The following is a 27,791-nucleotide window of genomic DNA, read 5'->3' as shown; positions in this document are numbered from 1 at the left end:
TTAGACAACTTAAGTGGCTGGTTATGATGGTGAAGATGCACAATGAATTAGGCAAAATGAGATATTCTTTGATGCTCATTGAGCAGCAGAGCGAAGAATGCTGCGTGACCCATAACAAGTGGAGCTGAAGAGACATTATTTGAACTAGCATGCATCTCTGATCTTGAGTATTTTTTCTTTATGTTTGAGGTATCAACAGAAAGGAAGTGGTGCCCATTGTGGATTGCTTCCAACCAACATATTATATAGGCTGAAAATCTTCTTGTAATAAACAGCTCAATGTGATATGTTGGCAGGAGAGAAGACCTGAGAGTGAGTTCATATTAAAATTTAAAGCCTTAAAAAGTGGGGTGGGGAAATGGTTTGAAAAGAAGGGAACAGGACTCACCATCCAGCCTACTGTAAAGACAATGAAAGAATTACTGTTGCCATTTCATCCTTTGTGTGTGGGGTGAAAATGGTAATTTATTTTTGTGAGGTATCTGAGCAACAAAACCTGACAATTGGGAACCACTAAAGAGGTGGGTCGCTGTTTTTAATGAGTGCCTTCTGCATCACAGCTTCTGTGGAGAAACCAGAACCTACAGAGCCTCGTGGTGTGTCAGCAAATCTCAGCCTGTGCACACACGTGTGCCTGAGTGCACATGCACTGCTTTTTTTTCTTGATTTCTTCTAAAAAGGAGCACTGCATAAACAACGTTTGTGGTACAAATTAGAGCAAAGCTAAATTCTATTTAAATCATGAACTTGGGAATCTCTGGGCTGAATTTTGTGCAAAATATTAATGTTCTGATTTTCTTCTGATTTCTAAATGTCTCCTTCTAACCTTGTCACTTGAAGTTCCTTTGAGTCCCAGGAGCCATATGAGCTGAAGTGGGTGCTGGAAAGACAGCAGGTAGTACATGACAAAAATGGGAACAGAGCAATTTCCCAAGCTCTGTTTTCTGAGGATTTGGGTGGAAGAAAGAAGTTTTTCAAAGGAGATGAAGTGTGTTAGGCAGGATATGGGAGTCAGGGTGGTTTTTGTTAGAAGAACATTGCAGCCTTCTCCCCTTGTAGTTTTGTGTGCTTACAGGACACTGTGAGAGATGCCCAAAGTCAGGTCTGTAGCACAAATGGGGTGAAGAGGGAAGGAGAGACCTTACTGGCAGTGCAATGATGAAGAGTTCAGTTGTCACACCTTGCTTCTCCTACACTTCTCCCTCTGATAGCAGCAACCTCCCTTTACTTACCTGGATTCAAATACAACCTGGCAGGTCACAGCAAGGCTTGGACTGCTGATTTTTTCACGTTTGTCAACAAGCACTTTATTCTGTGTGTCTCTTTCCTACTCTCAGTGATTTTAGGCAAGTTGGTTGCGATTGGTATTTTTATGTCCTTATTGAATAAGATGTCTTCAGTCTTCTGGGAGTGGTGTGAACTTGGTTCCTCTCTTATGAGGCCTGTCCAGTAGAGTATTCCATTCTTGATACAGCTGAGCCCCTACTCACACCTGCTTGATGTTTGCAGCATCAGAGTAAGCAGCTCCTCAGGGAAATGCTGCTCAGTGCCTGTGAAGGGAGGTTTTGTCAAATGGCAAAATCAGCCCTTGCTTGCAGGGAAATGACATTGAACTCTGACTGGTTTATTCTATCTTGTGTCTTGTCAAGGTGGCACAATTTTGTTCATGTTCTTCATCAGACCATAGCGTCCACTACACGTTTATTGCCAGAAGCTAGCTTGAGTTTAGTCCATCCCACTGCCTGATAGGTGAGTGAATGGCCCTGAGGAGGGAGCTGAGACCGGTCCTGTTGGGAGACGTGGTGAGAGTCTTGGTGCACTCAGTCAGCTCTGGAAATCTCCTGAGCAAATTTAGAAACTCAGTCTTGAACTAATACATCCTTCCTTTTCTGGCTGTTGGGCATTCTTCTGGGGGAAACACAGCTTGTTTTGTATCTTGTGTTCTCACTTTACTGTTTTTAAACACTCAGGTTATCTCTGGTAGGGCAGTTTGATCAGCCTGATTGTACCTGGCTGCTGTCTCAGGACAGAATCCAGCTGACCCACTGGCCACACTGGTGTCACTGATCCCACTTTGGTGGGGTGTCTTCCATAGTGGAGGTGACAGCTCAGATTGTGATGTGTATTTTCATGCCAGCCTCAGTGGAGTTTTGTCAGATGTGACAAGCTGAGGCTTTGGGCTTGATTATGAATGACTGGGTGGTGCTGTGATTTCTTGCCCTTTTCCTGCTCTATTTTCCTGATTTGTGGAGGTACAGAGACTGACTGCCTTGCTGAGGCCAGGGCTTCAAAAAGTAAAACTCCTATCAATGCTGACAGAACCAAGAATTTTCTGCTCTGCCTAGCATTAATATTGGTTGGCAGAACTTGCTTGGAATTTTTAAATGTATTTAATGCAGCCTAGCTTGTTTGGGGTGGAGATGTACAGACCCACATGAAAAAGGACCTAGGAATTCCCTATTTCAGCTGTAGTTACTGAAGGCAGAAAATTAGAGAAACTAATTTGCAAAGCTATACTTGAAAAACATTCTAGCATAACATCATCATTACAATTATCTGTCAAAAGATTTAGTTCAATTACTTTTTTAGAACTCTCTTGTCAAGATAGCCTTAATGGTTTCAGGACTGTGTTACTCCGAAGAGAGGTCAAGGAAGAATGAATGCCAATTCTGTCATTAACCACTGCCAGACAACCTTCAGTTCATATTTTTTCTTGAAAATGCCTTAGCATCTTTACTGTGAGGAATCAATAACCATAAGGTTCCATAGAATTCAGGGAGGGGAAAAAAAATCCACTGCCTGTTTATAGATTGTAATCTGGTAAGGTGAGAGGAAGAGAACTTCAGTTTTAAGTGGTAATTTTGAAATAAATGAATAGCAGCACAATTCCTTTTGTGTAAAAGATTACACGGGGTTACTTACTTACATTTTCTTCACTCAACGATAGGCCAGTAATAAAATTCCAGGGGAAGAATATTTGATGTAATAAACTCAAATTAAACTGAATAAGAATCAGTGAACAGCAGGACATTGCAACCCCTTGCTGCTTTGTCATGTTGGGTAGATGTTCAGAGCTAGAGGGGCCTGGGCTCCTCCTGAAGTTGAGGGTTTGGGACCTCTGAGTGAGCTGGGAGGGAAGATGTGTTGCAGCATTTATGGGAGGATTCCATTTCATTGGCCTCAGGTTTGACTACTAGTGCTGGTAGTTTTGTGCATTTCTGTTTAATTGAAACTGCTGTAAAATGTGTGCTGAATCTTTTGGGGCAAATAATAACTTCACAGTGATTTAGATGACTGCCCACTTTAACTGATAATAAAGGTCCTGATCTAAAGTCTGCATCTTATACGGTGATGAATTCCTGGAGTTTAAATAGATGAGGCCACTTAAAGGCCCATGACTTCAAGCTAAGCATATATTTGAAGACTCAAGCTTATAATTAAGCATCTCTCTTTGAGAGAGATGGGCTGTGATGAATTCAGATTTGTTCTACCTGTTTTTCAGTGCAGAGAAAGAGCCTCAGTTTTCTCTTGCTATCTTTTCTTGAATGGTCTGGTACTTGTAAATGAAGACCAAATTAGTACCAGTAATTTTATAAAATTAAAATCCTAAATTACATTTCCCTTTTTTCTTTTTTAATGTACATAATATAAAGTAAGTAGTAAATGTCACAGGTGAGAATCTTGAGACCTACTTCGATTGATTTCTGAATTTTGTTCACCTTTCTTTACCTCGTTGTATAAGAGAAATTTCTGGAACAGCATTAATTGTAGGTAATTGTAGGAGCTTTTACAAGGTCACCAGTGGGAAAGTAAAGTTGCTAAGAGAGATTGCATGAATAACCTACTCTGTGTCTTTTCCTAAATAATGTGATTTTTTTTAAAGTGTGTGGGTTATTTGTATGAGACAAAGCTAATTATGACCATCAGAGTCTTCCCCTTAAATAACATACAAAAACTGCCAGATTAGACCCATACTACTTCAAATAAACTATTATATCTTGTGATTTTTTTCTTTGAGAGCAGAATGATATTTTTGAGGAGTCATTTAAAAAAAACCGAACCCTTCTGTGTGATAGTAAGAGGTAAATCATTCATGCATGGTTTCTTTGAACTGTTGTGTTTTCCTACTCCTACCTAAACTGATAAGTTGTTGCATTAAGCAATTGCCCTGTAATGGTTCTTTGAGAAATGTTTAACTGTAGCTGCTGCTTTGTTGTAGTGAAAAGCTGTGATTCAGACGTTGTACTATGTTTGCATTTCAGCTGTCACAGAAAGCGAAGATGAAGCCTCTTGTTTTCTTGGTTCTTGTGATCTGCACTGTAGTCAGCATGAATTTGAAGCTCGTGTCAAAGAGAAATTCTGGTAAGTCACAGAAAATTATATTTACTTTTGGATCTGGACCTCATGCTCATGCACTCAAGCATTTTAGATATCTGCATTTTGTTTTGCATGTATACTACTTCTGTTCTGCCAAAAAAAAAAAAAAAAAAAAGCAAGCCATAACTGGTATGGCTTGTTTAGTAAATGAAAGCTGTTTGAAAGTGTCTGTATGTTTTGGTTGTTTGTTTAGTGTTTTTTTTTTTTTATTTTCTTAAGAAAATGTTGATTGGGTTGAAACCTCAGCTGGAGGTATTACAAAGGTAGTAATTACTTTGGCATTGTGGTATTGTTCTAGCATCCAGTCTTTTACTCATCCTAATGGATTTTAAGTATGGATGTGGCCTGTGGTGAGTTTTAGGTCTGGATGATTTTTTTGTATGTTGAAAGGTTATCTTTGAAAACGTTATGCTGTCCAGACATGTGATCATAGGGTTAACTGGGAAGAACTCTCCTGAGTAGATAATCTGATTATTCTGTCAGTGAAAGAGAGTGGAGTTGGTTCAGGTTTACATCTGCTTTTGAAACCTTCTAGTAGTAACAGAAGGCTTCAAAGAAGCATCAGAATCTCTCCTTCCAGGGCAGACAGTTCATCTGGATAATGGTTCATCTGTACTTGAGCCTGAAGTGATGTCTGCTCTGCAGCTTTGCCCTCTCAAAGCAGTGACTTCACGAGACTGTTTGTATTTCTCAAGTAAACTGTGAGTTTAGAAGACATTGGGCAGGCAAGCAGGTCAGCTGTAGTGTTACACAGTGGTGTCAGTCTGCTGCAGCCTGGTGGGTGTGTAAGGGTAAATGCTGGACTTCTAAGCTCCTGATGGCATGCTGTTTTTACACACTGTGTGCTATACTTAATTGTGTGAGGGCTTCCACTGGTCCTGCTGTCCTCAAGGTCTCCAGTCTTTTCAACACTGCAGATGCAAACAGAAATTACTGACTTCAGTTGGTGTGGCCTGTGTTAAGTTTAATTTCTGCATTTTTTGAGAACAGGGAAGAAAATTATTGGGCTGCCTATTAAAAAGAATTTCATGTCACATCTCAGGCTGAGAAGTGCTACTCTGGGAACTGACAGATGCAGGGCTGAATTCTTTCTGCTGGGCTGGAAAGCGTCAATGAAGGTTGCCAAACTGTACTAGTCTTTTGGTGTGGTTATTGTGTCCAGAGTCCAGTTTGAGCTGTGAGAGCAATCATGGATTTTGGGGTTTGGCTACAGTGCATCTTGGTCTAAACTCTGCTAAGGGTGGTGGTGCTCCTGTTCTTCAAAACTGCTGTCACTGGCCTGGATGGAAACCCTCTGAGAGATGCACAATCAGTGTAACTGAGCAGCCTCTATGCACTGATGCTGGGCAGCAGCACCTGGCTGCCAGCAAGGGCCTGTGCAGTTCTTTTTGCCAGAAGTACACAACTGTAGGAGTGACGTGCTGCTGGTTGTAGCATCATTCAGCTGGTAGCTTACCTTTAATTAGATACATATTTTTGAAATCTGCTTTCTTTGGCTCTGCAGCAAGTCTTGTGTTAATAGCAGCTGTTGACAGTGTAGATTTAGGTTCAGTACTGGCGGGAAAAATGCTTTAATATGTTAGACTGCCTCTTGCTAAATATAACCCACTAGTGAATAGGTGGTTCTTTTTAATTTCATTTGTTTGTGCCAGTATGTGTTGAGAATAAGATGAAGAGGAAAAAATGCACATAAATTATGGTTTCTTTGCGAGTACCTAATCATATAGTGGCTTTCACCTTCAGTACTCATTCTGGTTGTTGGATGGAGAAAACTATTGTTTTTTTTTTCTTTTTCTTTTTTCTACTACATGGTGTGTGAAGTAATTTTCTGTGATATCAGCACTTGGAAAAAAATTAATAACTTCTTTCCTGAAAGGTCTTTAGGTTTGAAGGACTGTTTTTTGATTGCTTGGGGCTTCACTAAACATTGTATGTTGTGAAGAGAGAGATAATCCAGCAACTTCTGAGCTTCTTTAACTGTTTGTACAGTTTTAGTGGAAGGTCAGGGTCAGTGGGTGGATGCAAACAGGCAAATGCACAAAGAAACAATGTCAGCATATTTTCCATAGTGTGACAGTAAGTGTGATATGCTGGGGCTGTAGTTCAGAGGAGTTGGTTTCTTTCTTTTTTTTTCCTTTTTTTTTTTCTTTTTTTTTTTTTACACTGGTGTCAGAGAGTGGAAAGGGGAAATTATTATAATGGTTATTTGTGGGCAGCTGCAGGATGTCTGGAAGCAGGAATAGTGTTTTAGCTGTAGGTTAGAGCTGAGGTGGGGAGTGGATGAAGGGCCCAAAGGATGCTCTGTGGACAGGATCTCTGCAGCAGTGTCTGGATGAGTACAGTAGTCTTGGTCTTGCAGGCTGTTGGTATGGGGATGTCTGTGCTGGTGAGCATCCTTAAAAGGGGAAGGGAAATTGTGCAGACAGTTATGTAGAGCAGTGTGAAGCAGTGCATGGAAGGTGCTGACACTGATGATAAAGACAGATTTGGGCTACTAGAACAATAAACCTGGGAAATTGATGTTTTTGCTGACTTATGTAGACTGGCATTTTTTCTAAGCAATGCATAGAATTATTGCATGAATGGCCAGAAATTGTGATTAGTGTCAAGTACAAGAGCAATTATGAAGTTGACTGGCATGTGTGTAATATCACATAATGGGATGTATCTTATTTAATGGGTAGAGAGGATCTAAAGAGAGCTGACTTGAAGAGGAGCAAGGATAAGGTGAGGTGGTGTTGTCAGGTAATACAAAGGCATCACTCAACTGAGGCAGTCAAAAGGGGGGCAGAAGGTCCAGAAGAGCTTTATAGGTGAAACTGGAGTTAACTTAGAGATTAAAGGTTTGGCTAGGAAAGCATCTTCAGAGGCTGGTGCAGAAATTCTCCTTCAAAGTCAAGGAATGGGCACCCAAAGGGACAAAGCTGAGGATGAGAACTCCAGACAGCAAGTGCAGGCAGTATGCAGAGGCTGGATGGCAGGCAAGAGTCCTTAAAGGGAGGTCAGAAGTGGAGGATCTAAGATGTTAAGCAGAAGGTGCTGAAATGGTGCTCCAGCTGCAAGCATAGAACTGTAGCTTGCTGAAGAAACAATCCTCCTGGAAGGGAATAGCAAAACAGAACTGAAAGATTTTTCTCATTTCCTTTGCGTGCCCTTTGTTACAGATTTAGGCATCTATATTTCCCATTTGGAAAAGAGAAGCAGGGATGTATATGTAGCCTGCAAATAGATTTAGAGTGCCCTGCAAGGTTGCAAAAATGACACAGAAACTTGTATCAAGACAAATTTGTTTGGCTGCTTCTCACTTGAGATGTGGCGCCAACATAAATAAAATGGGTGAGCTAATTTAATTATGCTCATCAAATTCTTCTTTACAGGCAGCAACTTCCCAATGCTCCAGAAGAAATCTGTCATGCCTACAGAGTAACAATTGCTGTTTGTGGTGGGAAGAGAATAGTTTGCCTCAAGCATCTGTGTGAATGTAATGCTGACTTAAGTTTCATAGGCATTTCTTAATATTAAGAAGCATTTTTGAAAACTACAGGTTCATCCTTTTTGCCTGTTTAAGAAGTAAAATTGAGCAAACAGCTAATGTGGGGATTGCAGCTTTAGCAATATCCCTAGAAAGGTTATTTTACAGGTGGAGGTTATACAAATGAATTGGAGATGTGGGAGTTGCTATGTTCCCAGCTTGTAGGTGATTTTCCTTTTAATCGGATTAAGTGACTTCTTTTCCCAAAGCCTTTGTATATATAGTGCTTTGAATAATCATAGCAGGGAATATAATACCAATTAAAAATCATTGCATTTTTTAAGCAAAAGATTTTTCAGATTATAGGTTGTTTGACTTACTAGACGTAATTCCATTAGTGAATAGTTGATGCCATTTATTATTGTTCTATTATTTGCTGAGCTGATATACATTGTCTGAGCATGCTGGAGTTCTGGAGGGCATGCCAGCCTTGTGTGGAGGAGCAGGGGCAGGCATCCTCAAGGTTTCTTTGAGGCTGCTGGTTGCAGGGCATTTAGGAGCCTTTCTGCAGGTTAACACAGCTTAATTGGCTCAGGCTTGGCATGGTGTAGCAATGGGGAACAGACACACAGATCTCCTTGCTTGCTCCAAAGAAGGTTTATAGCAACAAACCAAGCATTTTAATGTTCTAAACTTAGCCATATTGAGCAGGCACTGGCTGCCTGGCACTCTGGTGTCCCTGTTCATGTGTCCCTTTACCCACCAGCTCTCTGGTCACACCATGTCCCTGTTCACGTGTCCCTTTACCCACCAGCTCTCTGGTCACACCATGTCCCTGTTCACGTGTCCCTTTACCCACCAGCTCTCTGGTCACACCATGTCCCTGTTCACGTGTCCCTTTACCCACCAGCTCTCTGGTCAGTGTCCATGTGTCTGAGCCTGCCACTGCTTCACACATTAGGTGACCACACAACCTGTTCTCTGCTTATAGAACCTGTCTTTCACCTCCCTGTTTGCTGAACCTTTCCCATTGGGCTTTCTGGTGAGCAAGGATGAACAGAATTCAACAGGATTTCTCATCTCCCACAGCATGGGTATGCCCCTGAAGCTACAGAGTCATGTCTTCTCCTCTATCAGATGGATTTGCTGTGGGATTCCAGCCTTCCTTCTCCTCCTGTTTATCTTGAGAGCATCCCAAAGGCATTCATGCCATAGGAGCAAGTGTATTTCTGATACTTCACCCACCTTGTCACCCTCCACCTACATCTGGCTTTATCACCAATGGCTTGGGAAAGAGAGGGCTTAGCTTGTCACTGGGCTTTGCTGTGTATGGACATAGCCAAACTGTTTTAAATTCTCATTGATATTGCAGTGCCTTTTAACACATTAATTTAGAATCCATTGGCTTGATATTTTTTGCCTTTTAAATATCATGCAGCTGACTTACTGTGGTCTGCTCTAGATGTTTCAGAGACCTTCACTTTCCTGCAGTTGTCACTGCTTGTGCCTACGTGTCCGCTCCCTTCTGTGAAGATCAATTTTCCTGTGCTGTTGCCTGTCCACTTTGGCCATGGAAAGGATGGCATACATAGAAGTGGAGGTGTTTGTACTTGAGGGATGATTCATGGATTTGTGCCTGGAGTGGGATATTCTAAATGAGCCTAACTGAAGCCCACTGCTCCTGCTGGAGTGGGCCCAGAGGAGCTGCTGGATGCGTGCTCACACTTGCCATTTGCTTTAGTTTAGTTTGCAGTTGCATTTGCCTGAAGAGATGACTTCTGACCCTGATGTAAAATTCATGGCCATGAGCCCTCCCTTGTTGAGATAGAAGGGATGCAAAAGAGGCTTTTGACTTTTGCTGCCTGCAAATACTGCGCAGACAGAGGAGACGGGAGCTTGGCAGCGCTCATCAGTGCATGTTGATCTCTTACTTTTCCCAGAAGATGTTAAGTTATTCACAACTCCAGCAAACAAAGTCAGAATCACTGCTGTTCTAAGATGTCATCAGTGCAGGAAAGTACAGCACTCCTGCATAAGCTGTGTCTGCTCACGGGTTCATGGCTGCTTTCCATCTGTTGTGTTTGGATCAGTGGGAAGCGAGGGCTGGGCTCCTGCATGCAGTCAGGGCTCAGGGGGCTACAGCAAGTCAGCTGGGAACCTCTGCTCCTCGTGCACTCATTACAGGGGTCTCAGCCTTCATTTCTTCTCTTCTAGACAGAAAGTGGCTCTGCAGCTGGACAGACCTGTGTGGAAAACAGCTGGCAGCATTTATGCATTCTGTTTGCAGGTGGGGAGGAAGGGACTTGTACACAGAAGAACAAGAAAGGAAATAAATAATCTGCTTGAAGTTTTGGATTTTTTTAGTTACTTCAACCTGACAAAGTTTAAATTTTGTACTTAGTTAAGCACTCAAATTTTTAGCTATTGCACACATTTAAAAGGAGTTCATTTATCATTTAAGCAATTAAAATATTGAGCTGATACTTAAATATTAAAGCTAGATTACTTCCCAAAAGGGAAGCCTTTTGTATTTGAATAAAAAAATGAACACAGTTAAATTAGTTCAAGCTGAAGTAAATCACAAAGGTAGCATCATCAGGGGATAGGGAGAAATAAGCAAAGCATGAATGAAATGCCATTTCTTCAGTTAAAAATCTATAATCTTCTACTTTTGCAGTGGGTGTCATCTCAGCTGTTTGGATGTCTGTTCTACATCTAGATTCAGCGTGTAGAAGTTCATTAATAATATCTGAACTGCTAAAATACATGTCATCATGATTGAGATCTTTTTTCCCCTTCTCCAAAATGGGGCTTTTAAAATGAAAAAAGCCCCTGATTTATCAAGGTGCCTTTGCTTTATTTTCTTTATTTAAATGTTCATTTTAGTATTTGTAGTGTGCTCACCTTGAGGGTGAGTGTCCTAGGTTTCTGTCCTTACTCCGAAACTGGCTGTCCTGAGGGACAAGGAAAGTTCTTCTGGCATGTTTTGTTTTTCATCTTGCTCATGAAAATATTTTTGAAAGGTTTGTCTTGCATAATGTTCAAATGAAAGCATGAATAATACAGCTGCAGACTTACTCAGAGCAGTCTTCAAGCTCAGCACGTTGGCTAGTCCTGGGGATGAGTATCTGCTCACCTGGGGACATCTCCTTGTGCTGCAGGGGCTCAGAGGTAACTTAGGGGGATACGGACCTGTAGGGGCTTTAAAGAATCTGTGGTGTAATGGTTTCACTTTGGGTCAGCTCCTGACCAAGAACAGTTCTGAAGTGTGCTTCAGTTTTTTTAACTTGAATGCATGTTAAGGCAGGTTTTACACCCTGCTGAATATATTTGGAGGAAGATAAATAAGGTTCCTTAGATTGAATGAGGTATGAATATTAATACACATTTTAATATCTTTTTCCACTGGATTTAAACTTTATATTCTTCACTTTCAGGACCTTGCTTGTTGTTTGACTGATATGCCTTTCAGTTTTGAGTTGCTAGTCCCTGTAACACAATGTATCAGAAATTTCTATTTTTTAAACTTATTTTCTACTTGTTTTTGCCATGAGTGTAGCTGTCACAGTGACAAGCAGTGAAAATGTGAGGTAGGAGATGTTGGGATTACTATGGCAAACAGTGAGAAAAAGGAGGATTAAGATGTGTTTGTGGTTTTTTGGCATTCAGATTTTTGAAGAAGCTGGTTTTACAGGTAATAAAGGAAGCATTAGTCTTTTGCCTTCTCAGGAGGTGCAGAGTTAAGTATTTCAAGCTGTTGACCTGTGGAGGGGTTTTGGGTGGTGTTGGACTGTGTTTTGGGTGGTGCTTGTATGTACAAATGTTAATACATAGACCTGTGGGAGATTGCTGTATGCTGTTGTAATTTGCTAAAGTAGAAATGATTGCCCATTTATTAGTTGAAAGCAAAATTGATCTGAGCTGCAGAGTCACCTCTAGAGGGTACATTTATCACTTTATTAATCTCTAACCCTTTCAAATCCAATCGATTCTTTCCTACAAGAAGCATGATTAGTACTCATAATACATACTGATATGTAAACATACAGTGCTCTGCCACTGAAGACAGAGACTTAGATTCAAGTTAATCTTCAGACCCGAGCACTTTGCTTTTCCAGGATGGCTGCCCATGTGCCCCAGCCTCTGCCATCAGTTCCTTCTTGCTGCCTTCCCTGTGTGGTTCCTAATTCAGGCAGGAACAGACACAGCATGAGGGTATTTCTGTTAGCTTGATTTGTTTCAAACCTCCTCCACTTTTTGGAGTTACAGAACTGTATCTCTCTTGTGTTGTACATGACCTGTGGAAACTCACTCACTTTTAAAAATTTTTTTAGGAAGGTAGGTTTTTTGACACTTGAGTGTAAAACAAGTGGAGTTGGTTTGCGTCTTTCAGGGACCAGGATTTCTTTAAAAAGGTATCTGAGATTTCTGCATCTGTTATCCCAGATGGAAAATTTAACAGTAACTGAATAAGCAGGAGACTGTGATCCAGCAGCATTGCTCAGTGGCTTTTCATAAAGAAACTGGAGCCAGTGGCAGTACCTGACGTGAGTTTTTGTATCTGTCTGTCTCATTCCTGTGGCTGTAAGGAGGTGGCAATGAAAAGGAGCTTCTATCAGTCCCTGACTGCTCCCCTGGTCCTCCAGCCCCTCTGGACTGAAGGTGGGACATGTCAGCTCCCCTTTCAGTGAAGAGGCCTGAACAGGGCAAAAGGCAAAGTCTGAAGTTCCCAAATTACTTTCTAATGTTTTAAAGCTCACTGTTTTCCGTGTCACTCTTGTGTGTGTCTGGAGGATGTGCTGCTGTTTAGACCTCCAGTAACCAAGGGTACAGTCCAAATGTTTGTTAGGGCTGTCTAGCAGAGGCCTTGAAACATGATGCTAGTATTATTTTTTTTTACTTTCCATATTCTAGTTGTACTTTGCTACTTGGACAGGGGTTTTTTTTAAAGTTTCATGGGACTATTTGAGGTTTTCAGTAAATATCTGCTATCAAGGTATTTCATGAGTGGTTTTTGTCTCTAATGTTTGCTTCATAGTTATTCCCATTTTACAGGTGGCAGAAAATCAGCAAGAGAGAAAACTGTTGGCCAGCACACTGAAGGTGATGCAGGAAATAACACATAAATTTAATGTTTCCCTCTGGTTTTTTGTGTTGCTAATGCTTTTGGCAAGGGCAAGGAAAGCAGTCCTGTCTTCTAGAGAAATTTTGAGGCTAAATAAGTATGTGCATAAAATGTCCTTCTATGTCCTTGATACATGGGATAGAGAAAACTTCTTTAATTTCTGTTATATTTTCAGTAGAGGATAGAAAAATGTGTCAGCTAGAAATGGAAGAGGAAAAGGAGAGATATTTGGTTATACCAGTTTTTTGTGCACTAGTTTTAAGCTTAGGGCTTTTGCCTTTGGATATGACAAGTCTGTTGTGTATACTGGCTATTAACTGTCCTTCCAGTGAGGAGTGGGGACACAAGGAGAGCCACTTAACACTGTAAAATGACACATGGAAACCTGAGCAACCTCGTGCCCTGGAGATGCCAATCACATCTCTTGGGTAACCAAGTTTATAGAAACCTCTGTGTATATTTACTGCTCTGACCTAAAGAGCATTTGCTGATCCTGAGCTGCTGGGTCTCTGCAGGCAGTCAGCTGCACTCGAGCCACTCTGGGCTCCATCTGTGCTCACCAAATAGCTGCCCTTAGGTTTTTAGAAATACTAGGAGCTGTAGTTCTGTCCTCAGATGAGTGAATAGCCTGAAACACCTTTGTCCAAGGACACCTCAGTGTATAGTCTAACCAGATGTTCATGTTTATTTAAAGAAATGATGGTCCTTTCATCACACTGTACAAATGCACATAAAATTTGAGGGCAAAGTTGTTTCACAGATTTTTTTAAAAAAATATTTTTTAATATTTGAGATTTCTGGTGTGTTGAAGATAGTATTAACTTATTATTTATGAAGACTGATGTTAAGCAGATCAGATTTTTCACAAGACAGTGAGAATTATTTGTTCTTGGATTTAAGAACTATGGTTTTGTTTCACTGGCACTCTTTATGTACTCTTTGATCCTTATTTAGGTCATTGTGCAGAGCCACTTCATGCATGCTTATGCTGTCTTATATGTTCAGAAAAATGTATGTATGGGTGGGCTTAGAAGGGGAGGTGTAATGTGAGATACAATAATTGATGTCCTTGAGTTATTGGTAAAATGCAGAAATATAATCACATTCTACAGAATAGAGCTCATCAGAATTTCTGTTTCAGTGACACAATTTCATTCTGAACAATAAATTCCCTGAGATGGATACATTTAATAATCAATGGAAAAGTGCTGGAGCATGAATCAAAGGCAGGGTTGTTGCCAGGCTCTGTGTCTCTGGAGCTGAACAGCAGTAGGTCTGCCATCCTTCAGATGGATGTCAGAAGAAGAAGCTGGAAGAACATGAACACGGAGTGGTCGGGTCTCTACTCTTTGTGGGATGCCCTGAAGCATTTGCCTGTGTCAAATCCCTCAGGTTTACTGCAGAGGAGCTAGGAAAACCGAGAAAGTGGGAGCACTGCAGTGGAGCCAGGTGATCCTCCAAGCTTCCTTGGCTTCATGCTGGAGGTGGATCTGTGGCCATCAGCACTGCTCTTTGGCAGTCCTTCCTGGTAAAGAGCAAACAACCTTCTTCAGGACCTGCTTCTTCCTCTGCTGCTGCAGGCTCCTGTTAGAGAGTGTGTTTCGCTGACAAACTTTCAGGTGTTTCTAGAACACTTGTGGTTTAGAAAAGTAAGTTTGAAACTTAAGCCAAGAAATTAATTTTGAAAAATTGGAGCTTTTGAATGTATTGTTTTTGTTGTGACCTTGAAAATCTTGCCCTGTTATATAAAGCCAGAGAGGTGTGAATAATGGTGTGGGCTTAGACATAAGGGAGGAAATTAGGATGTGTATCACTGATGACACATTGGACATAGTATTTCCATTCAAAATAACATCTATAATTTTAGGGAAATCGGGGACTACAGTGGAAATGCACTTAGGAGTGGAGTGTTTCAGCTTATTGGAGCAGATTGAAGCTTTTTGGCTGGCTTCTGATATAGGTCAACATAATTCCTTTACATGACTTTACATCATATTATTTACAGCATTATGATTTTTTTTTTCATCTGCATTGGATGATTAAATTTTCTCTTTATTACTTAGTGTTTATTGCAAAGGGTTTTTTTCCAACCCTACAACATACCTCTGACTTACTGCATGAGAGATAAAACCTAAATCCAACGACCTGGCATGCCTGGCTGCAGCTGTTGTGGATTTTGCACAGGGAGACAGCTCTATTGAGGAAGAAAGGTTCATTATTAAATCCCATTTTAGAAGTGTCTACAAATGAACTGTTCCATTTGCTGTCCTACATAAAGAGTTGTAATTGATGGTTTGCTCTGAAGGATACAGATCCCATGTGAACAGTTGGTTATTCAGAATGTTGTTGTGTGAAGTCACTTGCAGAATGTGTCACCAACTTGCTTCATGTAGTAAGGGATAGTCCTGATGTACTGTAGTACTGTAGCAATTTGTTGTCTTTTTGAAAAAAAAAATAATTTCCCCCCAGAAGTGAAAGGCTGGGTAACTTGGTCATGAGAACTTAGTACAAATTCCACAACGTGATTGTAGAATAACTTGGTAATGTCGCACCCAGTTGAAATGTTACGTGAAGTCTCTCAATGGGGTGTAAATGTGATCATCCTCCAGAAAGGGAAGTGGTTTGTTTTTGCTGGGGGCTGCTGGGTAAAAACTGTCCTCTATACTACTTTCACAGCTACAATTGGCATGTTTTTCAGGTGTATGCAAGACAAGTGCATCCTTTCCTGCACATAGGGTTGCCCTTCCAGAATGATAATGTGTAATATACTTGTCAAAATCAGATCTCCTTTAATAGTTTTATTCTGTACATGCAGTTGTGCATTATCAGTGTAGTTACTCAGATAATTTAATGGTCCTTCCATGTTTAATATGGTGCTTTCCAACAGGGAGCTGTAAAAGGTAATTTTGAGCTCCTTAAACTTTGTACAGATTATTAAGAAATATTTTTTCAGTGGCAGAAGAGGGAATTCTATTTTTGCATGATCTAAAAGCCCCTTAAGACTCACCTTTTAAAATCACATCGAGCAGCTAAGGGGAGAGATGGGAGCAGTCAGTCATCTTGCTAAGTGTTCAGGGATTCTTGAGCATCTACATCCATGGGTGGTGATCCCCAGCTGTGGAGCTGTGCAGCATTTGGTGACACTCAGTGTCAGGTGTTCCCAAATGGCTGGGAGGTGAGAGGGAATAAAACCATCAGTGGTCCTGTGTAAGCATGGCTCTTCCAGTCTGTCCTTTGAGATATTATTAAAGGTATCTTAGTGCCCCAGACACTTTAGAGGAAGGCAGGTAGCTGAGCTGTCTCCTTTTCAAGGTTCTGTTCCCTGGCTCAGCTGCACTGGGATGCTGCTCAGGATGCTCTCAGCAGGTGCTTCTCAAGCTTCTGTCCCACACACAGGGTTTGGGAATTGGACTGGGCTGTGTCGTGTTCCATGTTCCTGTCTTTTATTTTCTTATTTGAGAAACTTTCTTTAGAGTAGGATATGCTGTAATATGCCAGGAGAATTAACCAGAGGAAGTGTCTCTGTAAAGTGAGAGAGGAGCTCATTAATTGCCTAAAAATTAGGCAGTTTCCATCTGAGTAATTGGTGTTGGCTGCCTGGCCAGCCTTCCTCAGTCTAAGAAGTAGCTCATTAGTAGAATACACACAGATGGTACTGTGCTCTGAGGTACTTAAAATACACAGGCAGAGAGCTGTGTTAATAAGGCAAACCTGTCCTTAGCCTCTGTGACTGAGTTTGTTACAAGCAGCAGAAGGAATGGTGTCATTTGGTAAATATTATTAGGAAAATACATTTCCATAAATTTATTTAGTTTTCACTTTTTTTTTCCCCTGCAGATAACAGGTTATGATAAATACTCAGAGTAATTCACTGTTTCTGGAAAAATTCTATTGCAATAATAGACTTAGCATAACTGCTTCATTTCTTCAGTAGCTGATTTACCCATGTAATTGCCTAGAGGGGGAGATGTACTCAGAGCCCAATTTTTATTTGGAATATAAGTAGATTTTTTTGCTCTCTGTTCTTTCTCTAAGCAGTTTGTTAACAGTTAATTACAAGTAAGACTTTTTCTTGGGTTGAGTCTTTTCTACAAATGTTAATGGATAACAAACAAGGAAGTGCCCACCGGGGAAGATGGTAAATGCAGAGCCTGGAGGAGTCCCTGACACAGCTGGGGGATGTGCAGGGGCTGAGCTGGGGCACTCCTGTTTGTTTGGCCTCCTCCCAAACAAGGGGAGCCACTGGGGCTGCACAGCCCTGGGGAGGGGACAGCCCTGCTTTCCCTCACCTCAAAGCTGTGGGGTCAATTCCAAGGTGATGATAATAAACATGGCTTCATTTTCAAATGGCAGGTTATCCCTCTGCTCCTCATCCCACAAGTCCCTTGAATGGAGAACTGCTCCATCCCTACCCTGGGCAGTCTCTTTTGCCAGAGCAGGGTCTGAGCCCTTAAATCTAGTGCACTTGACTGTGAGCAGTGAGACACTTTCCTCACCTCATCTGCAAATTCCTAAGCATGTTGACTTTTGTGTTTGAGAGGCTTTGACCATTAAGACTGGGCTGGGGAAGAAATGGGCTTCCTTGGATAACCATTGTTTCCCAAACAGTCTGACTTTGGTCTCCTGTGTAGTTGCATTCTGTTTAGAGGTGCTTTTTCTATCAGTGCTTGCCTGTCTTTGTCATGAACTGTGACAAATTCTTTCTGATGAAGGAATTTAATATTTCCCTTGTTGATGCTCTGCAAGCACTTAGTTGCATTTTCAGAGGATGTAATTTATGTTGCTGCTTTGCTCTGTTTTTCATTTCTCATAGATTGGATGTCTGTTATTGGAGTATGTGCTGGTGCTGAAAAGAATGGCTCCACCTCAGCTTGAGGTGGAATTATTGTTGCATTGCTGTGTGTGTGCTTTAGGTACAGAGCCACTCTGGTAGATCTTTTGAGGTTAATGTTTGTTTTTGTGGGGTATATTTTAAAATATTGCCTGGACCAGGTAACTCAGGAACACATGTAGTTTGTAAAGAATAATTTAATAGTTGCATGCAAGTGTTTTGAATTATGCTGATCCTCCCTAAGGTAGAGTGCTGTTCATTTTAAGTCCTGCTTTAGGCTTAGGTTAAATCCTTGGTAGCATGCATGGTTTCCACAGCCTGCACAGGAGGGAACAGGCTGTAATGAAACAGATTATTTTGTGGAACTCAAATATTTGAACCTGAGAACTTTGAAGAAACAGTGGAATGTACTCAATGGGCCAATGGGATTCAGTGTTTCCAAGGTCATTTAAAGGTGAGTAGGCCATTTAAGGCTATGAGTAGGAATGCAACATAGAGATGTAGGGAGAGATGGGAACATGGAATAGATGTCATACAGGGAGAACAGGAAGGCTTTTTTGCAAGGATATGTGTAAAAGAGTAAGGCTTTGGAAGAGAAGCCTGTAAAATATTTACTGGATTATAGATTTGACTTGAATGGAGAAGTGGAGTTTACAAGGACAGGAGACCACCAAGTGACATGATTTTCTAGGAAATTTCAAGAGTTTGGTTGCAGTGGAATTCCATAAGCTGTTCAAAGGTGGCAGTGTATGCAGTTCTGAAAGCAAGAAGGGCTTTTAATTGAATATGTTGAAAAAGGAAGAGCAGTATTCATTTTAGCTTTCAAATTTCAAGGTAATTTGACAGGGTTTACTAGTAACCCTAGGCTGAGGAGTTCTTTTTTTTTTCCTGCCATAAAGCTATTGAGTTTGATGGAATTAACCTAGAAATTAGAAAACACGACCGTGTAGCAATGTGGTTTTTTCTCCTTTCTGTGTGCCAAGCTTCTGCTTATTTAGAGTGATTCTGCAAAAACATCCATTGATTTTGGTTATTCAGCAGCTAATTACCTCATAACCCACAGGATCAAGCAGCAGAGCTGCTTATTTAGCCTATAACAACCATTCTTATGATGGTGCCCAGTTGTGCTGGCACTTGCTGCAAGGAACCTCCCATTCACTGTCCTGAATGGTGGCAGCAGAAAGGTCTCTGGGCAGGGGCTGCTGTGTGTGCAAATGGACAGCAGCTGCCATTCAAGTGATGAGTTCCTGATGGGTCTGCTTATTCTGTAAATGTGGAGCTTTGTAAAGCTGATTTTTTTCCTGTTGGTATAATTTGATGTGTGCCACAAGTTGCTGAGGTGAGAGCAGAAGCTGGAGGAAACCAAAGAATCAGTGGAGGGCTCTGACAGGTCCCTCTCCCACTTGCACCTGAGGCATTGCAATGGGTAAGTGGAGAGAAAACTATAAATGTGTCAGAGTAAATCCCCAGGAAGAATCTTTGCCTTTTCTAGGTAGTACCATGATGAAAATCATGCAGCATTGCATTCTGTAGGCACCTGGCTCTTCATTAAAATGAAAGTCAAGCATGTCAATATGGTAGCATGTCAAGAGGTGTAGCAGCAGGAATTCCCCCAGAATGACACCTTGGCTGTAGTTTGACTAAACAGACAACAAATTGTTTAGTGCAGGCTGAATTCAGATGTGCTGTGCAGATTCCTTCAGTGCATCCACTTGAAAAGCCCTCTAATGCTAATCCATTTGGATACCACAGTATTGTTTCCAAGTACAAAAAAAATCTGAATTTTAATTGCAGTTTTGTGGTCCGCAAGAGAGAAGTAATACATAACTACTGTTATTTCAAAGACAAATCCTTTGGGGGGATTGCAATTCCTCAAACATCTTTAAGATTCTCAGCAGCAAATCAATATATCTCTCAACAACAATTATCCTTGGAAACCTTCCAGTTTGATATGGTTTGAAGAAACAAAGCTGTGGTCTTCAGTTTAGCACTGCCTGTGAAACTGCCTTTGCAACTTGAAACCTAAATGAAATTGTAAAACAGAACTTGTCTGTGTCAGGAGGCAGCTATCTTTTGTCAAGTACATGTGGGGATAAAATAACCTCTGGGGCTGGATTTGTTGACTCATTTAAACTAAGTTCCCTTGAATTGGCATTGTCTTTCCTCTGTATTTTACTGGAGCACTTGAGTGCTTCCACTGTGTGAAGGGCTAGCAATACTTTGATAGTGCTAATTGGCGGGCTGTAGCCTGTCCTAAAGTGGTCTTTGAATATAGTGATAATGATAAAATGTTAATCTCTTAGGACATTAATTAAGGTTACTTATAGACATTGGGATGACTTTGTACAGAGGAGCAGAAATACTGAAATTCCTGGCAGAGCTATTTAAAAAAAATTCAGAAGCAAAACTGTATTACTGATACTTGTGACTAACTTTTAATGGACTTGTGATGATTTGATTGGCTAAGAGCTACACTGTGTGTCCAGATTGCCAGATTGCTTGGTAATTGTTCCACTGTGAGTTAGACAGTGCTTGCCTGACTGAATGCACAAATTAACTTCATTCTGCAGGAAAATACATGGGATTGTCTGGCCATGTCTTACTGGTCATCTCAGTTCTGACCTGTTCAGTTTGCAGCAGCAAATACATATATATATATATATATATATATATATATTTAGAGACACCTCTTGGAGAAGAAGAGTTTGTTGTGATGGAAGAGCCCAGTGCTGTGTAATGAGAGTTCATGCTTTAGTTTTTGGAGCAGTGTGGTTGGATGTTGCTGAAATGGCAGCAGTGGCCATATAAGGCAAAAGTGGGAATACTCATAAATAGCTAGGAAAAAATTGGTCTCAAACAAATTTACTGTGCTCAAACATGAAAAAAAAAAGAAAAACATGAAAAAATGCCAAAAATGCTGCAAAGTCTGCATTATTAGGAGGAATAAGACTGGAAATATCCATTGTCTCCCATCATCTCTGTGGCTATGAAGAGCCAGGGAAGGCCAGTAACAGCTTTTTGTCAGATATATTCTACAGGACACTCTTGGAGACCGAGGCTGCAAAACAGCCTTCTAGAAGCCAGGTTCTGGTACTTTCTTCAAGCAGTTTTATGTGAACTAAATGGAATGAAATCACTGTGGGAGCAGGGGATTCTTAGTAAGATGTAAGAATTTCAGGTTCATGCTTTCAGGAATCACAGAAAAATAATTTTATCTTAATTTCTCTAAGAAGTTTTCTTCCGGTGTTTAGTCATCTAGTCTGCCTTTGGTTTCAGGTTTCACAGTTTGACTTCAAGTCTATGTAGTTTGTGCTTCTAGCTGGCAAAATAAAATGTAGCAGCCTCCAACAGTTATTAAAGGACCCCTAAATCAAGAAGGATTAATGAAGTCTCTGGGTGAGACTGTAAATTATGTCTACTTTCTTCCACAGTCAGATATTGCTGCTCCCAAGTGCTATTGCATAAGCATCACTGATGCTGTCCCTTGGTCTGCTGACTTTTATGTCCCTCCATGCTGACAACAGTCATCCAAGCTGCATCTCTAAACCAGAAAAAAACGGATCAAAAGCCCATGCCTATGTTTACTTCAGCTGATTTAAAAATGTCAGAGTTGAATTCTCTGGTGGTGCACTGCATTGGAAAACTGCATGAGAAAATGTCTTCTGCAGGGCGTGACAGAATGATGATAAAGCACTTGGGGTCTCCTTGGCCTTGGTGGGGTCTCTGACCTCTTACACCTCAGCAAGCATTTACTCTGCTAGCTCAGAAAGGGTTAAAGACTTCCTGAAAGCTTCTGAATACTAAAGCAGTTATTTTCCCTCTGTAACAGTGAAAGAATGACTATACATAATCTAATTTTAACTTAATATAGTGTACCTCATAGATTTTAATGTATAGAATAATGCCAGAAGCATTTAAAGAAGCTTTTCTTTTACTGAACCTGTATTAAAACTCTGACGTTATCAGAGAAAATATATTGATTCAAATAACTTTTCAAAAGCTCGCTTTTGACTTTTGCATTTGATGATCAACAAACACATTATCATGATTAATTTGTTATTCTTGTTAAAATCTTAAGCTCCTCTTTAATAAGATTGTGGTGATAGAAAGCTTCATATGCTGCTGTGATTTCTCTGTATGTTAGTTAAGAGCTACCTAATTAGAAATGTAAAAGTAGTTCTTGTTTTCTAAACAAATACACCAAGAAAACCTCTTAATGTATAATGTGGTTTTGCTATTTAATTTCTGCAGAGCTAACAGAGAGAGGACTTTATTGTAAGATCCCTCTAGCAGTACTAATATAGAGATCATTGCTAACTAAACTGATCCTTGAAAGAGGAGATAAATCTGTGTTTCAAAATGGTAGTGAGTTCCTCTGACCCGTAGGAAACAGAAGCAAAGACATTCCAAATAGACTGTGTTTTCTCTGTGTTTTGTACATTTTTTGGATGCTCCCTGCACTACTTGTATTTCTCTCCAATGACATACTTGGTTGTATCTTCTCTTTTTAATTTCTGTAATGAAAATAGGGGCTCCAGTGTTCCTGTCATCTTTTCTGAACCAGGAGGCAAAACATTAAAGAGAAAAGGAGAAAAAAATTCAGTGTGACTTCTGAGAAGTGCTGAAGACCTTACTACTTTCCAAAGAATTTTAACTCCCGATTTTTGTTGACTGCAATACATTTTGAAATATCAACCCTTTAAAAAATGTGGCCTTGAGTACCTACAACTTGCACTGCAATTGATGAGAGCTGCAGAACCTAAGCAGCACTGAAAATCAAACTTATCAGTCATGCTCACTGGCTTCCTTTGATGGAAACAACAATATGTCCTGAGGAGTTTAGGGAGCTTTACTTAAAATTGCAGCACCTAAATGCAGAGAAGTTTTGTTCTTTTCTTTGCTTCTGAAGCTGAGGCTCTCCTGTGAGAGCAGGTACCACAGGCTCACCTGGAAGCCCTGAAGCCACATGTGCCCCCTCTCCCCTATCCTGTGATGGGATGGGTAGCCTTGAAAGTGAGTCCTGCTTCTGATGCACTGAGATCTATTTACTCATTGCTGTAGCTTACTGTTAACAAGGGGAATTTCTTTTTCTCTTGAGAGACAACAAAGGTCCTGTTTTTTTCTGTGCAAGAAGAATTAGCAGGATGGAAGATCTTAAATTACCACATTTTGCCTCCTCTTTTGCTGATCTGTCTTCATAAGCCTTCAATATAAATACACCACTGGGTATATAGGGCTTTGTTAAACTGAGCTAGCTTCTCTGTGCTGGAGGATGCTGATACATGAGGAGTTACATACTGGAGTAACTAAGTAAAAGAAAAAAAAAAACAACAAAAAAATAAAGCCCAAACAGTAGAGTGACTTCTTTTAAAGAGTAAATGATATCTGTGTTCAGAATGAGAAGTTTAAACTTTGAACAGGGTGGTTTTCTTTTTTAACTGCAGTACTAACTAGAGGAGAAAAACCACCTAAGTGTGGAATGTAACATCTTGATACGTGTGGCATATGTTGAAAGGCTGATACCCTAACAAGTGGAATATAAGAGCTTTGCAGGACCTGTGCACACTTAGAGGTGCACCTGGCTCATTCACAGCCTGGGTATCTCTGTGCTGTAATCTCTTTCTCAGGAAATAGGGTTTGCTTGGACTTCTGCACACACTTGCTGAGTTTGGGGGGTGCAGATTAACTTCATTGCAACCATTGAAAAGGTTAACCAAGATATAACAAAAAACCAGGCAGGTTGTAAACTATATAAAAATTGGAGCTGAGGCTCTTTGTAAAAGTGTGTTTGCTTTATGGCTGAGGGAAGGAAGGAGGAAGAGAACAAAGTGAAAAGTTTTGCAAAGACAATGGCTTTACCAGGACTTGGAAACTGGACAGAAGCGTGCTGCTGCACTTATGGAGAGTGAGTTGTTCATTCAATGTGCTGTTCCTTGCAGCCTGAGTTAGGATCTTGGGCTGAGGACTGAGCCTGGGCTGAGTACTCCCTTTCCCCCCCCCTTCCTTGTGGAGAACTGCAGAAGTTGAAACTCCTGTGAATTGGACCCCAATGGGACTTCCAAAGTACTTGTTCATCCCAGCTCTGCACAGGCAGAGGAAAAAGCTGGGCTGTCTGTGTACTGGAGAGGGGACTTAATGAAGAGCAAAGAAATACTAAGGAGATTAGAAGGGAAAGTGTCAAGCAGCTGAGAACAGGAATCTCTTGTCTAAATATAAAATGGGGCTGGGAAAGCAACTGAATTTTGCCTGACTTTACATCTTCCATTCAGGCCATTTTTAATTTTTTTTTTTCTCTGCAGAAGCAGGGGCTTGGCTCAGTGTGTTCAAGGCAAAACCTTTATGCCATGCTTGTTGGCTGCAGGGGGCATCAGGGCACAATTCCTCCAGCTGAAAGACACTGTAGTGCCTACGGAGCTTAAGATGCTCTGGGATCCCCACCTGTCTTCATGAGCAGTGTTGTATGCCCCCCTCGGGCTGTCAGCAAACACAAATAAAGGACAGATCCCAATTAAAAATGCACAGGGTCATTGTAATGTAGCTAAAGAGGCTCTCTGGGTCGTGCTGCTGTCAGCCTAGAGCTGGTTGCATTTCAGTGAGATGTACTGAATCAAAAAGCAAAGCCCTGCTGGAGTGCAGCTTTGTTGGGCTTGGCTCTCTGTCGTTCTCAACCAGTCCCAAAGCAAGGCTGAGCTCCTGAAGTTTGAGCTGACAGCTCTGGCCCCACGTTTGTGCCCTGACCTTCAGAGAGTCACTGTGCTGGGGTGTCAGCTCTGTCTGATCCTTGTCCCGTGGTGTGAGCCAGGCACAGCCTGGGCAGGGCACAACAGCCCCTGAGAGCAGAGGTGTCCTCGTGTCCCTCTGTGGGACAGCTCTGCCAAAGATGAGGGTCTGCTCTCAAGGTAAAGGGGATTTGCATCAACAAAGCAAGGATGAGCGCTGGTTCTTTGCCTCAAGCAAGCTTTTCTCGTGTTTGAAGGGTTTGAGCCTGATGCTGGAAGGTCATTTGATTGACTTACACATTTCTTCAATACCTGCGTGCTTGCTGGATTTCACTGTATAGCTGCTATTCGAGGCAGAAACCAAAACCAAAGTATAATTAATATATAAAAGCCTCTTTTCTTTGCCTCAGGCTTGTTTCTAGTTTGCTTGTTTCAGTACATTTCAATGTGAATTTCTCTTGGTTCGCTGACTCCAAACCAATGGCTGGCATCAAAACATAAAGCCTCGCAATCACTTTTGCTTCTTTCATGTGTGACTGCCTCAGAAATGGTGGCTCAGAGCACTAGCAATGTCAGCTACAAGCAGTTCTGGGGGCTACAGCTCTCCTTGCTGGGGTAGAGTTGTAAAAAAGCTTTGGCAGTGGGATGAGTTGATTCTCCTGGGTGCAGGGGATTGTAGCAGTGACTGGTACTATAGTGAAATATGGTTATCCCCTGGACCTGATGCTTTTGCTATCACTCTAGTTTATTAAAAAGAGGTGTTTATTCTTTGACGGTTTTGTGTATTTGTATAAAATAAATAGAAGTTTCTTCACACAGGTTTGATTAAAAAGAAAACTCAGAGAGTTTATGGTTTTATTTTGAGGTATTTCACATGAGATCACCGTTGGTTAACTTAAATATATCTGCTGAGTACCTTTAGATGTAAAAGGTCAGTGAAGTTCACTCCGATTTTCTTCTTGACTTGTTTAAATATGTTATTGCAGCTTAAGGCCAGCAATCTTAAATAGAAACTCAGGAAATGAGATACCAAGAGTGAATGGGGAATGCTGGTGATTCTGCTTTATGGAAGCTTGTGGGATACCAGCAGGGCCAGTTCAAACTCAAGACTTTTTATTAATAGGAAGCTTCACACACTTTATTAGTTTCATTTCCAGTTCAAAGCAAAACCTCACCTATCTTCTAGTTAGAATGAGACAAGCCTTTCAAAGGTTTTAGAAATGGGAAATATGGTTTTACTTTAAAGACTTATATTACTAAAGGATTTCCAAATGTGGGATTTCAGGTGCAGAATTTTCCTTTGTGGCTTTTCTTTGTGTGTGTTGTTTTTACATTATTTTGAAAAGAGGCCCAACAAACTACAAAATATTTTTTTCAAACAAGGAGGAAGAACAAAAGGCAAAATTCTAAATTCAATGTAGAACTGAATAATTCTTTTTAGGACCCAAAGATTTACATAAGTGAGAGTCACTTGCAAGTAGTTTTCTAAGTAGAATTAAAAAATTGTAATGGGTTGACTCCATCAGCAACTTCAACCAAAATCCATGTAGAAAAAGCCATCTGCTTGGTTCTTGAATTGCAGTCTGTGCGATGATGCTGTGTTTCAGCAGGGATCAGTGTCAGTGTGAGGAAGGGCTCCCAAGGGAAAGTGAAATGTGATATTAAGAATGTCAATATTTCACTTTCTAAACTGAAATTCTTGGTAGTGTTGAGGTAATCCGTATGTCTTAATCAGCTCCTGGTGTTTGAGTGGGAGGAAGCTCATACAGTAACTAGTTGAGGAGGAGGAGCAGTTAGTCAAAATAACTGCTTTTCTCCCTGAGGACTTTTGGGTTCTGGAAATATTTAACAGATGAAATAGCAGGAGCAGCTGTCCCGAGGGAATTATCAGAGAGGCATTTGACATTGTGGATCATACAGATTGCTAAATGAGTGTTTTGTCTGTGGAGGGCCCGAGGTGTGATAGCACCGAGTGGGTTTGGGGGACTTTTCTGGCTGTCGGGATTTCCAGCAGCACCATGGCAGTGGAGGCTCTGACAGCATGGGCTGTGCCTCTTGCCCAGTGCTCTGGAGGGGGAATTTGGGGACAGGAATCTGGTGGAGCCACGGTCTTTTGAAATGACACTGAGGTACAGGTCTACAGAGCCAGGGGTGAGGAATGCTGTCTGCAGCCCAAGGCAGATGTGCCTCTGGGAGTGTTTGCTGCTGTTGCTGTGACTGCAAGAGGGGTAAGCAGAGCACCCGTGTCTGTTCAGCTGCCCCTCTGCCACCTCTCAAGGGCTGGATCAGGGTGACAATTCCAGAGTCTCCCCAGCAGGTGTGGGGGCAGGAGGTGTCCCTGCTGCAGCTCTGCCTTCTCCTAGGGCATGCATGCATCCCGTGCATCCCTCACTCCTGCAGCATGGGGTCACTGACTGCTGCTCTCCTGGGGCACCTCCACTGCCACAGTGCTTCCCTGCACGCCTGGGAACAGGCTGCTGCCTCAGAATTAATAATTTAACTGGTTATGAAGGCACGTTGGAAGATACCATAGTACCTGTCAAATCTGTCTGCCTGTAAATTTAATTAGTGTGCAAAAACCAGCTTTGGAGTATACCAGCACTTAATTAGTCAGCAACTTAAGGTTGTTAGTGCGCTCTCCAGGGTAATAATATCCAAAAAAGGGTACATGAAGGCTGTGATAAAATAATTAAAAGTGTACGATCCTTATGGCATGTTTTCTTTAGAGCTCATCTCTGCTGTTTATAAATCAGTATGGAGGGATAAGAACAGCAGCACCTTGGAGCTGAGCTCTGGTGTGGGTGTCTTCCCTCAGTGGTGGGGGAGCAATTAATTAGCAGATGTGGTGGCTCGTGTCTGGTCAACTGCATGTAGAGAGTTGAGCCTGTTCTAGGGAGCATCCTATGCCTTTCACTAACACGTGTCTACCTGCTGGTGGGAAAACTCGTGTCTTTACAAAAGTATGGACTAGTAATTAACAATTTGGGAACCATGGAATGGCTGGGTTAGACCCTTTCGAGCTGGGCTGATGGGGAAGCCTGGAACTGATATATGAAGTATTTTAAATGAGGTAATTTGGGAGAGAGAATAGAAGCTCTTCAGCAGCATTATCAGCAGCTTGAGTGGTGACTTGTCCCAGGCATGTTCCCAGCACTTTAGGTGTCATTCTTGGTTACCACAGTGGCTTTGCAGCAAGGGACAATGGCTTCCTGCCTGGGAGGAAAGCAGCTTTGCAGTTTGTCTGCATATTCCTGCCATGCAGTGCTT

The 27,791-nt window shown here is 41.3% G+C and overlaps 1 protein-coding gene across 1 annotated transcript in view; it reads left to right on the top strand.

Annotated features, from left to right (window-relative positions):
- The first annotated feature begins 4,280 nt into the window (after window positions 1-4,280).
- The window catches only part of IL1RAPL2 (interleukin 1 receptor accessory protein like 2), a 347,213-nt gene continuing 323,702 nt past the window's right edge, over window positions 4,281-27,791 (top strand). Inside the window, exon 1 of the mRNA XM_062502960.1 lies at window positions 4,281-4,362. Coding sequence (XP_062358944.1) covers window positions 4,281-4,362 — 82 coding nt within the window. The remainder of the gene's footprint in view (window positions 4,363-27,791) is intronic.

The sequence above is a fragment of the Cinclus cinclus genome, chromosome 15, assembly GCF_963662255.1.
Source record: "Cinclus cinclus chromosome 15, bCinCin1.1, whole genome shotgun sequence".
Taxonomy (NCBI): Eukaryota; Metazoa; Chordata; class Aves; order Passeriformes; family Cinclidae; genus Cinclus; species Cinclus cinclus.
Note: the sequence above shows the minus strand (reverse complement) of the source record. Positions and strands in the feature narration are given on the sequence as shown.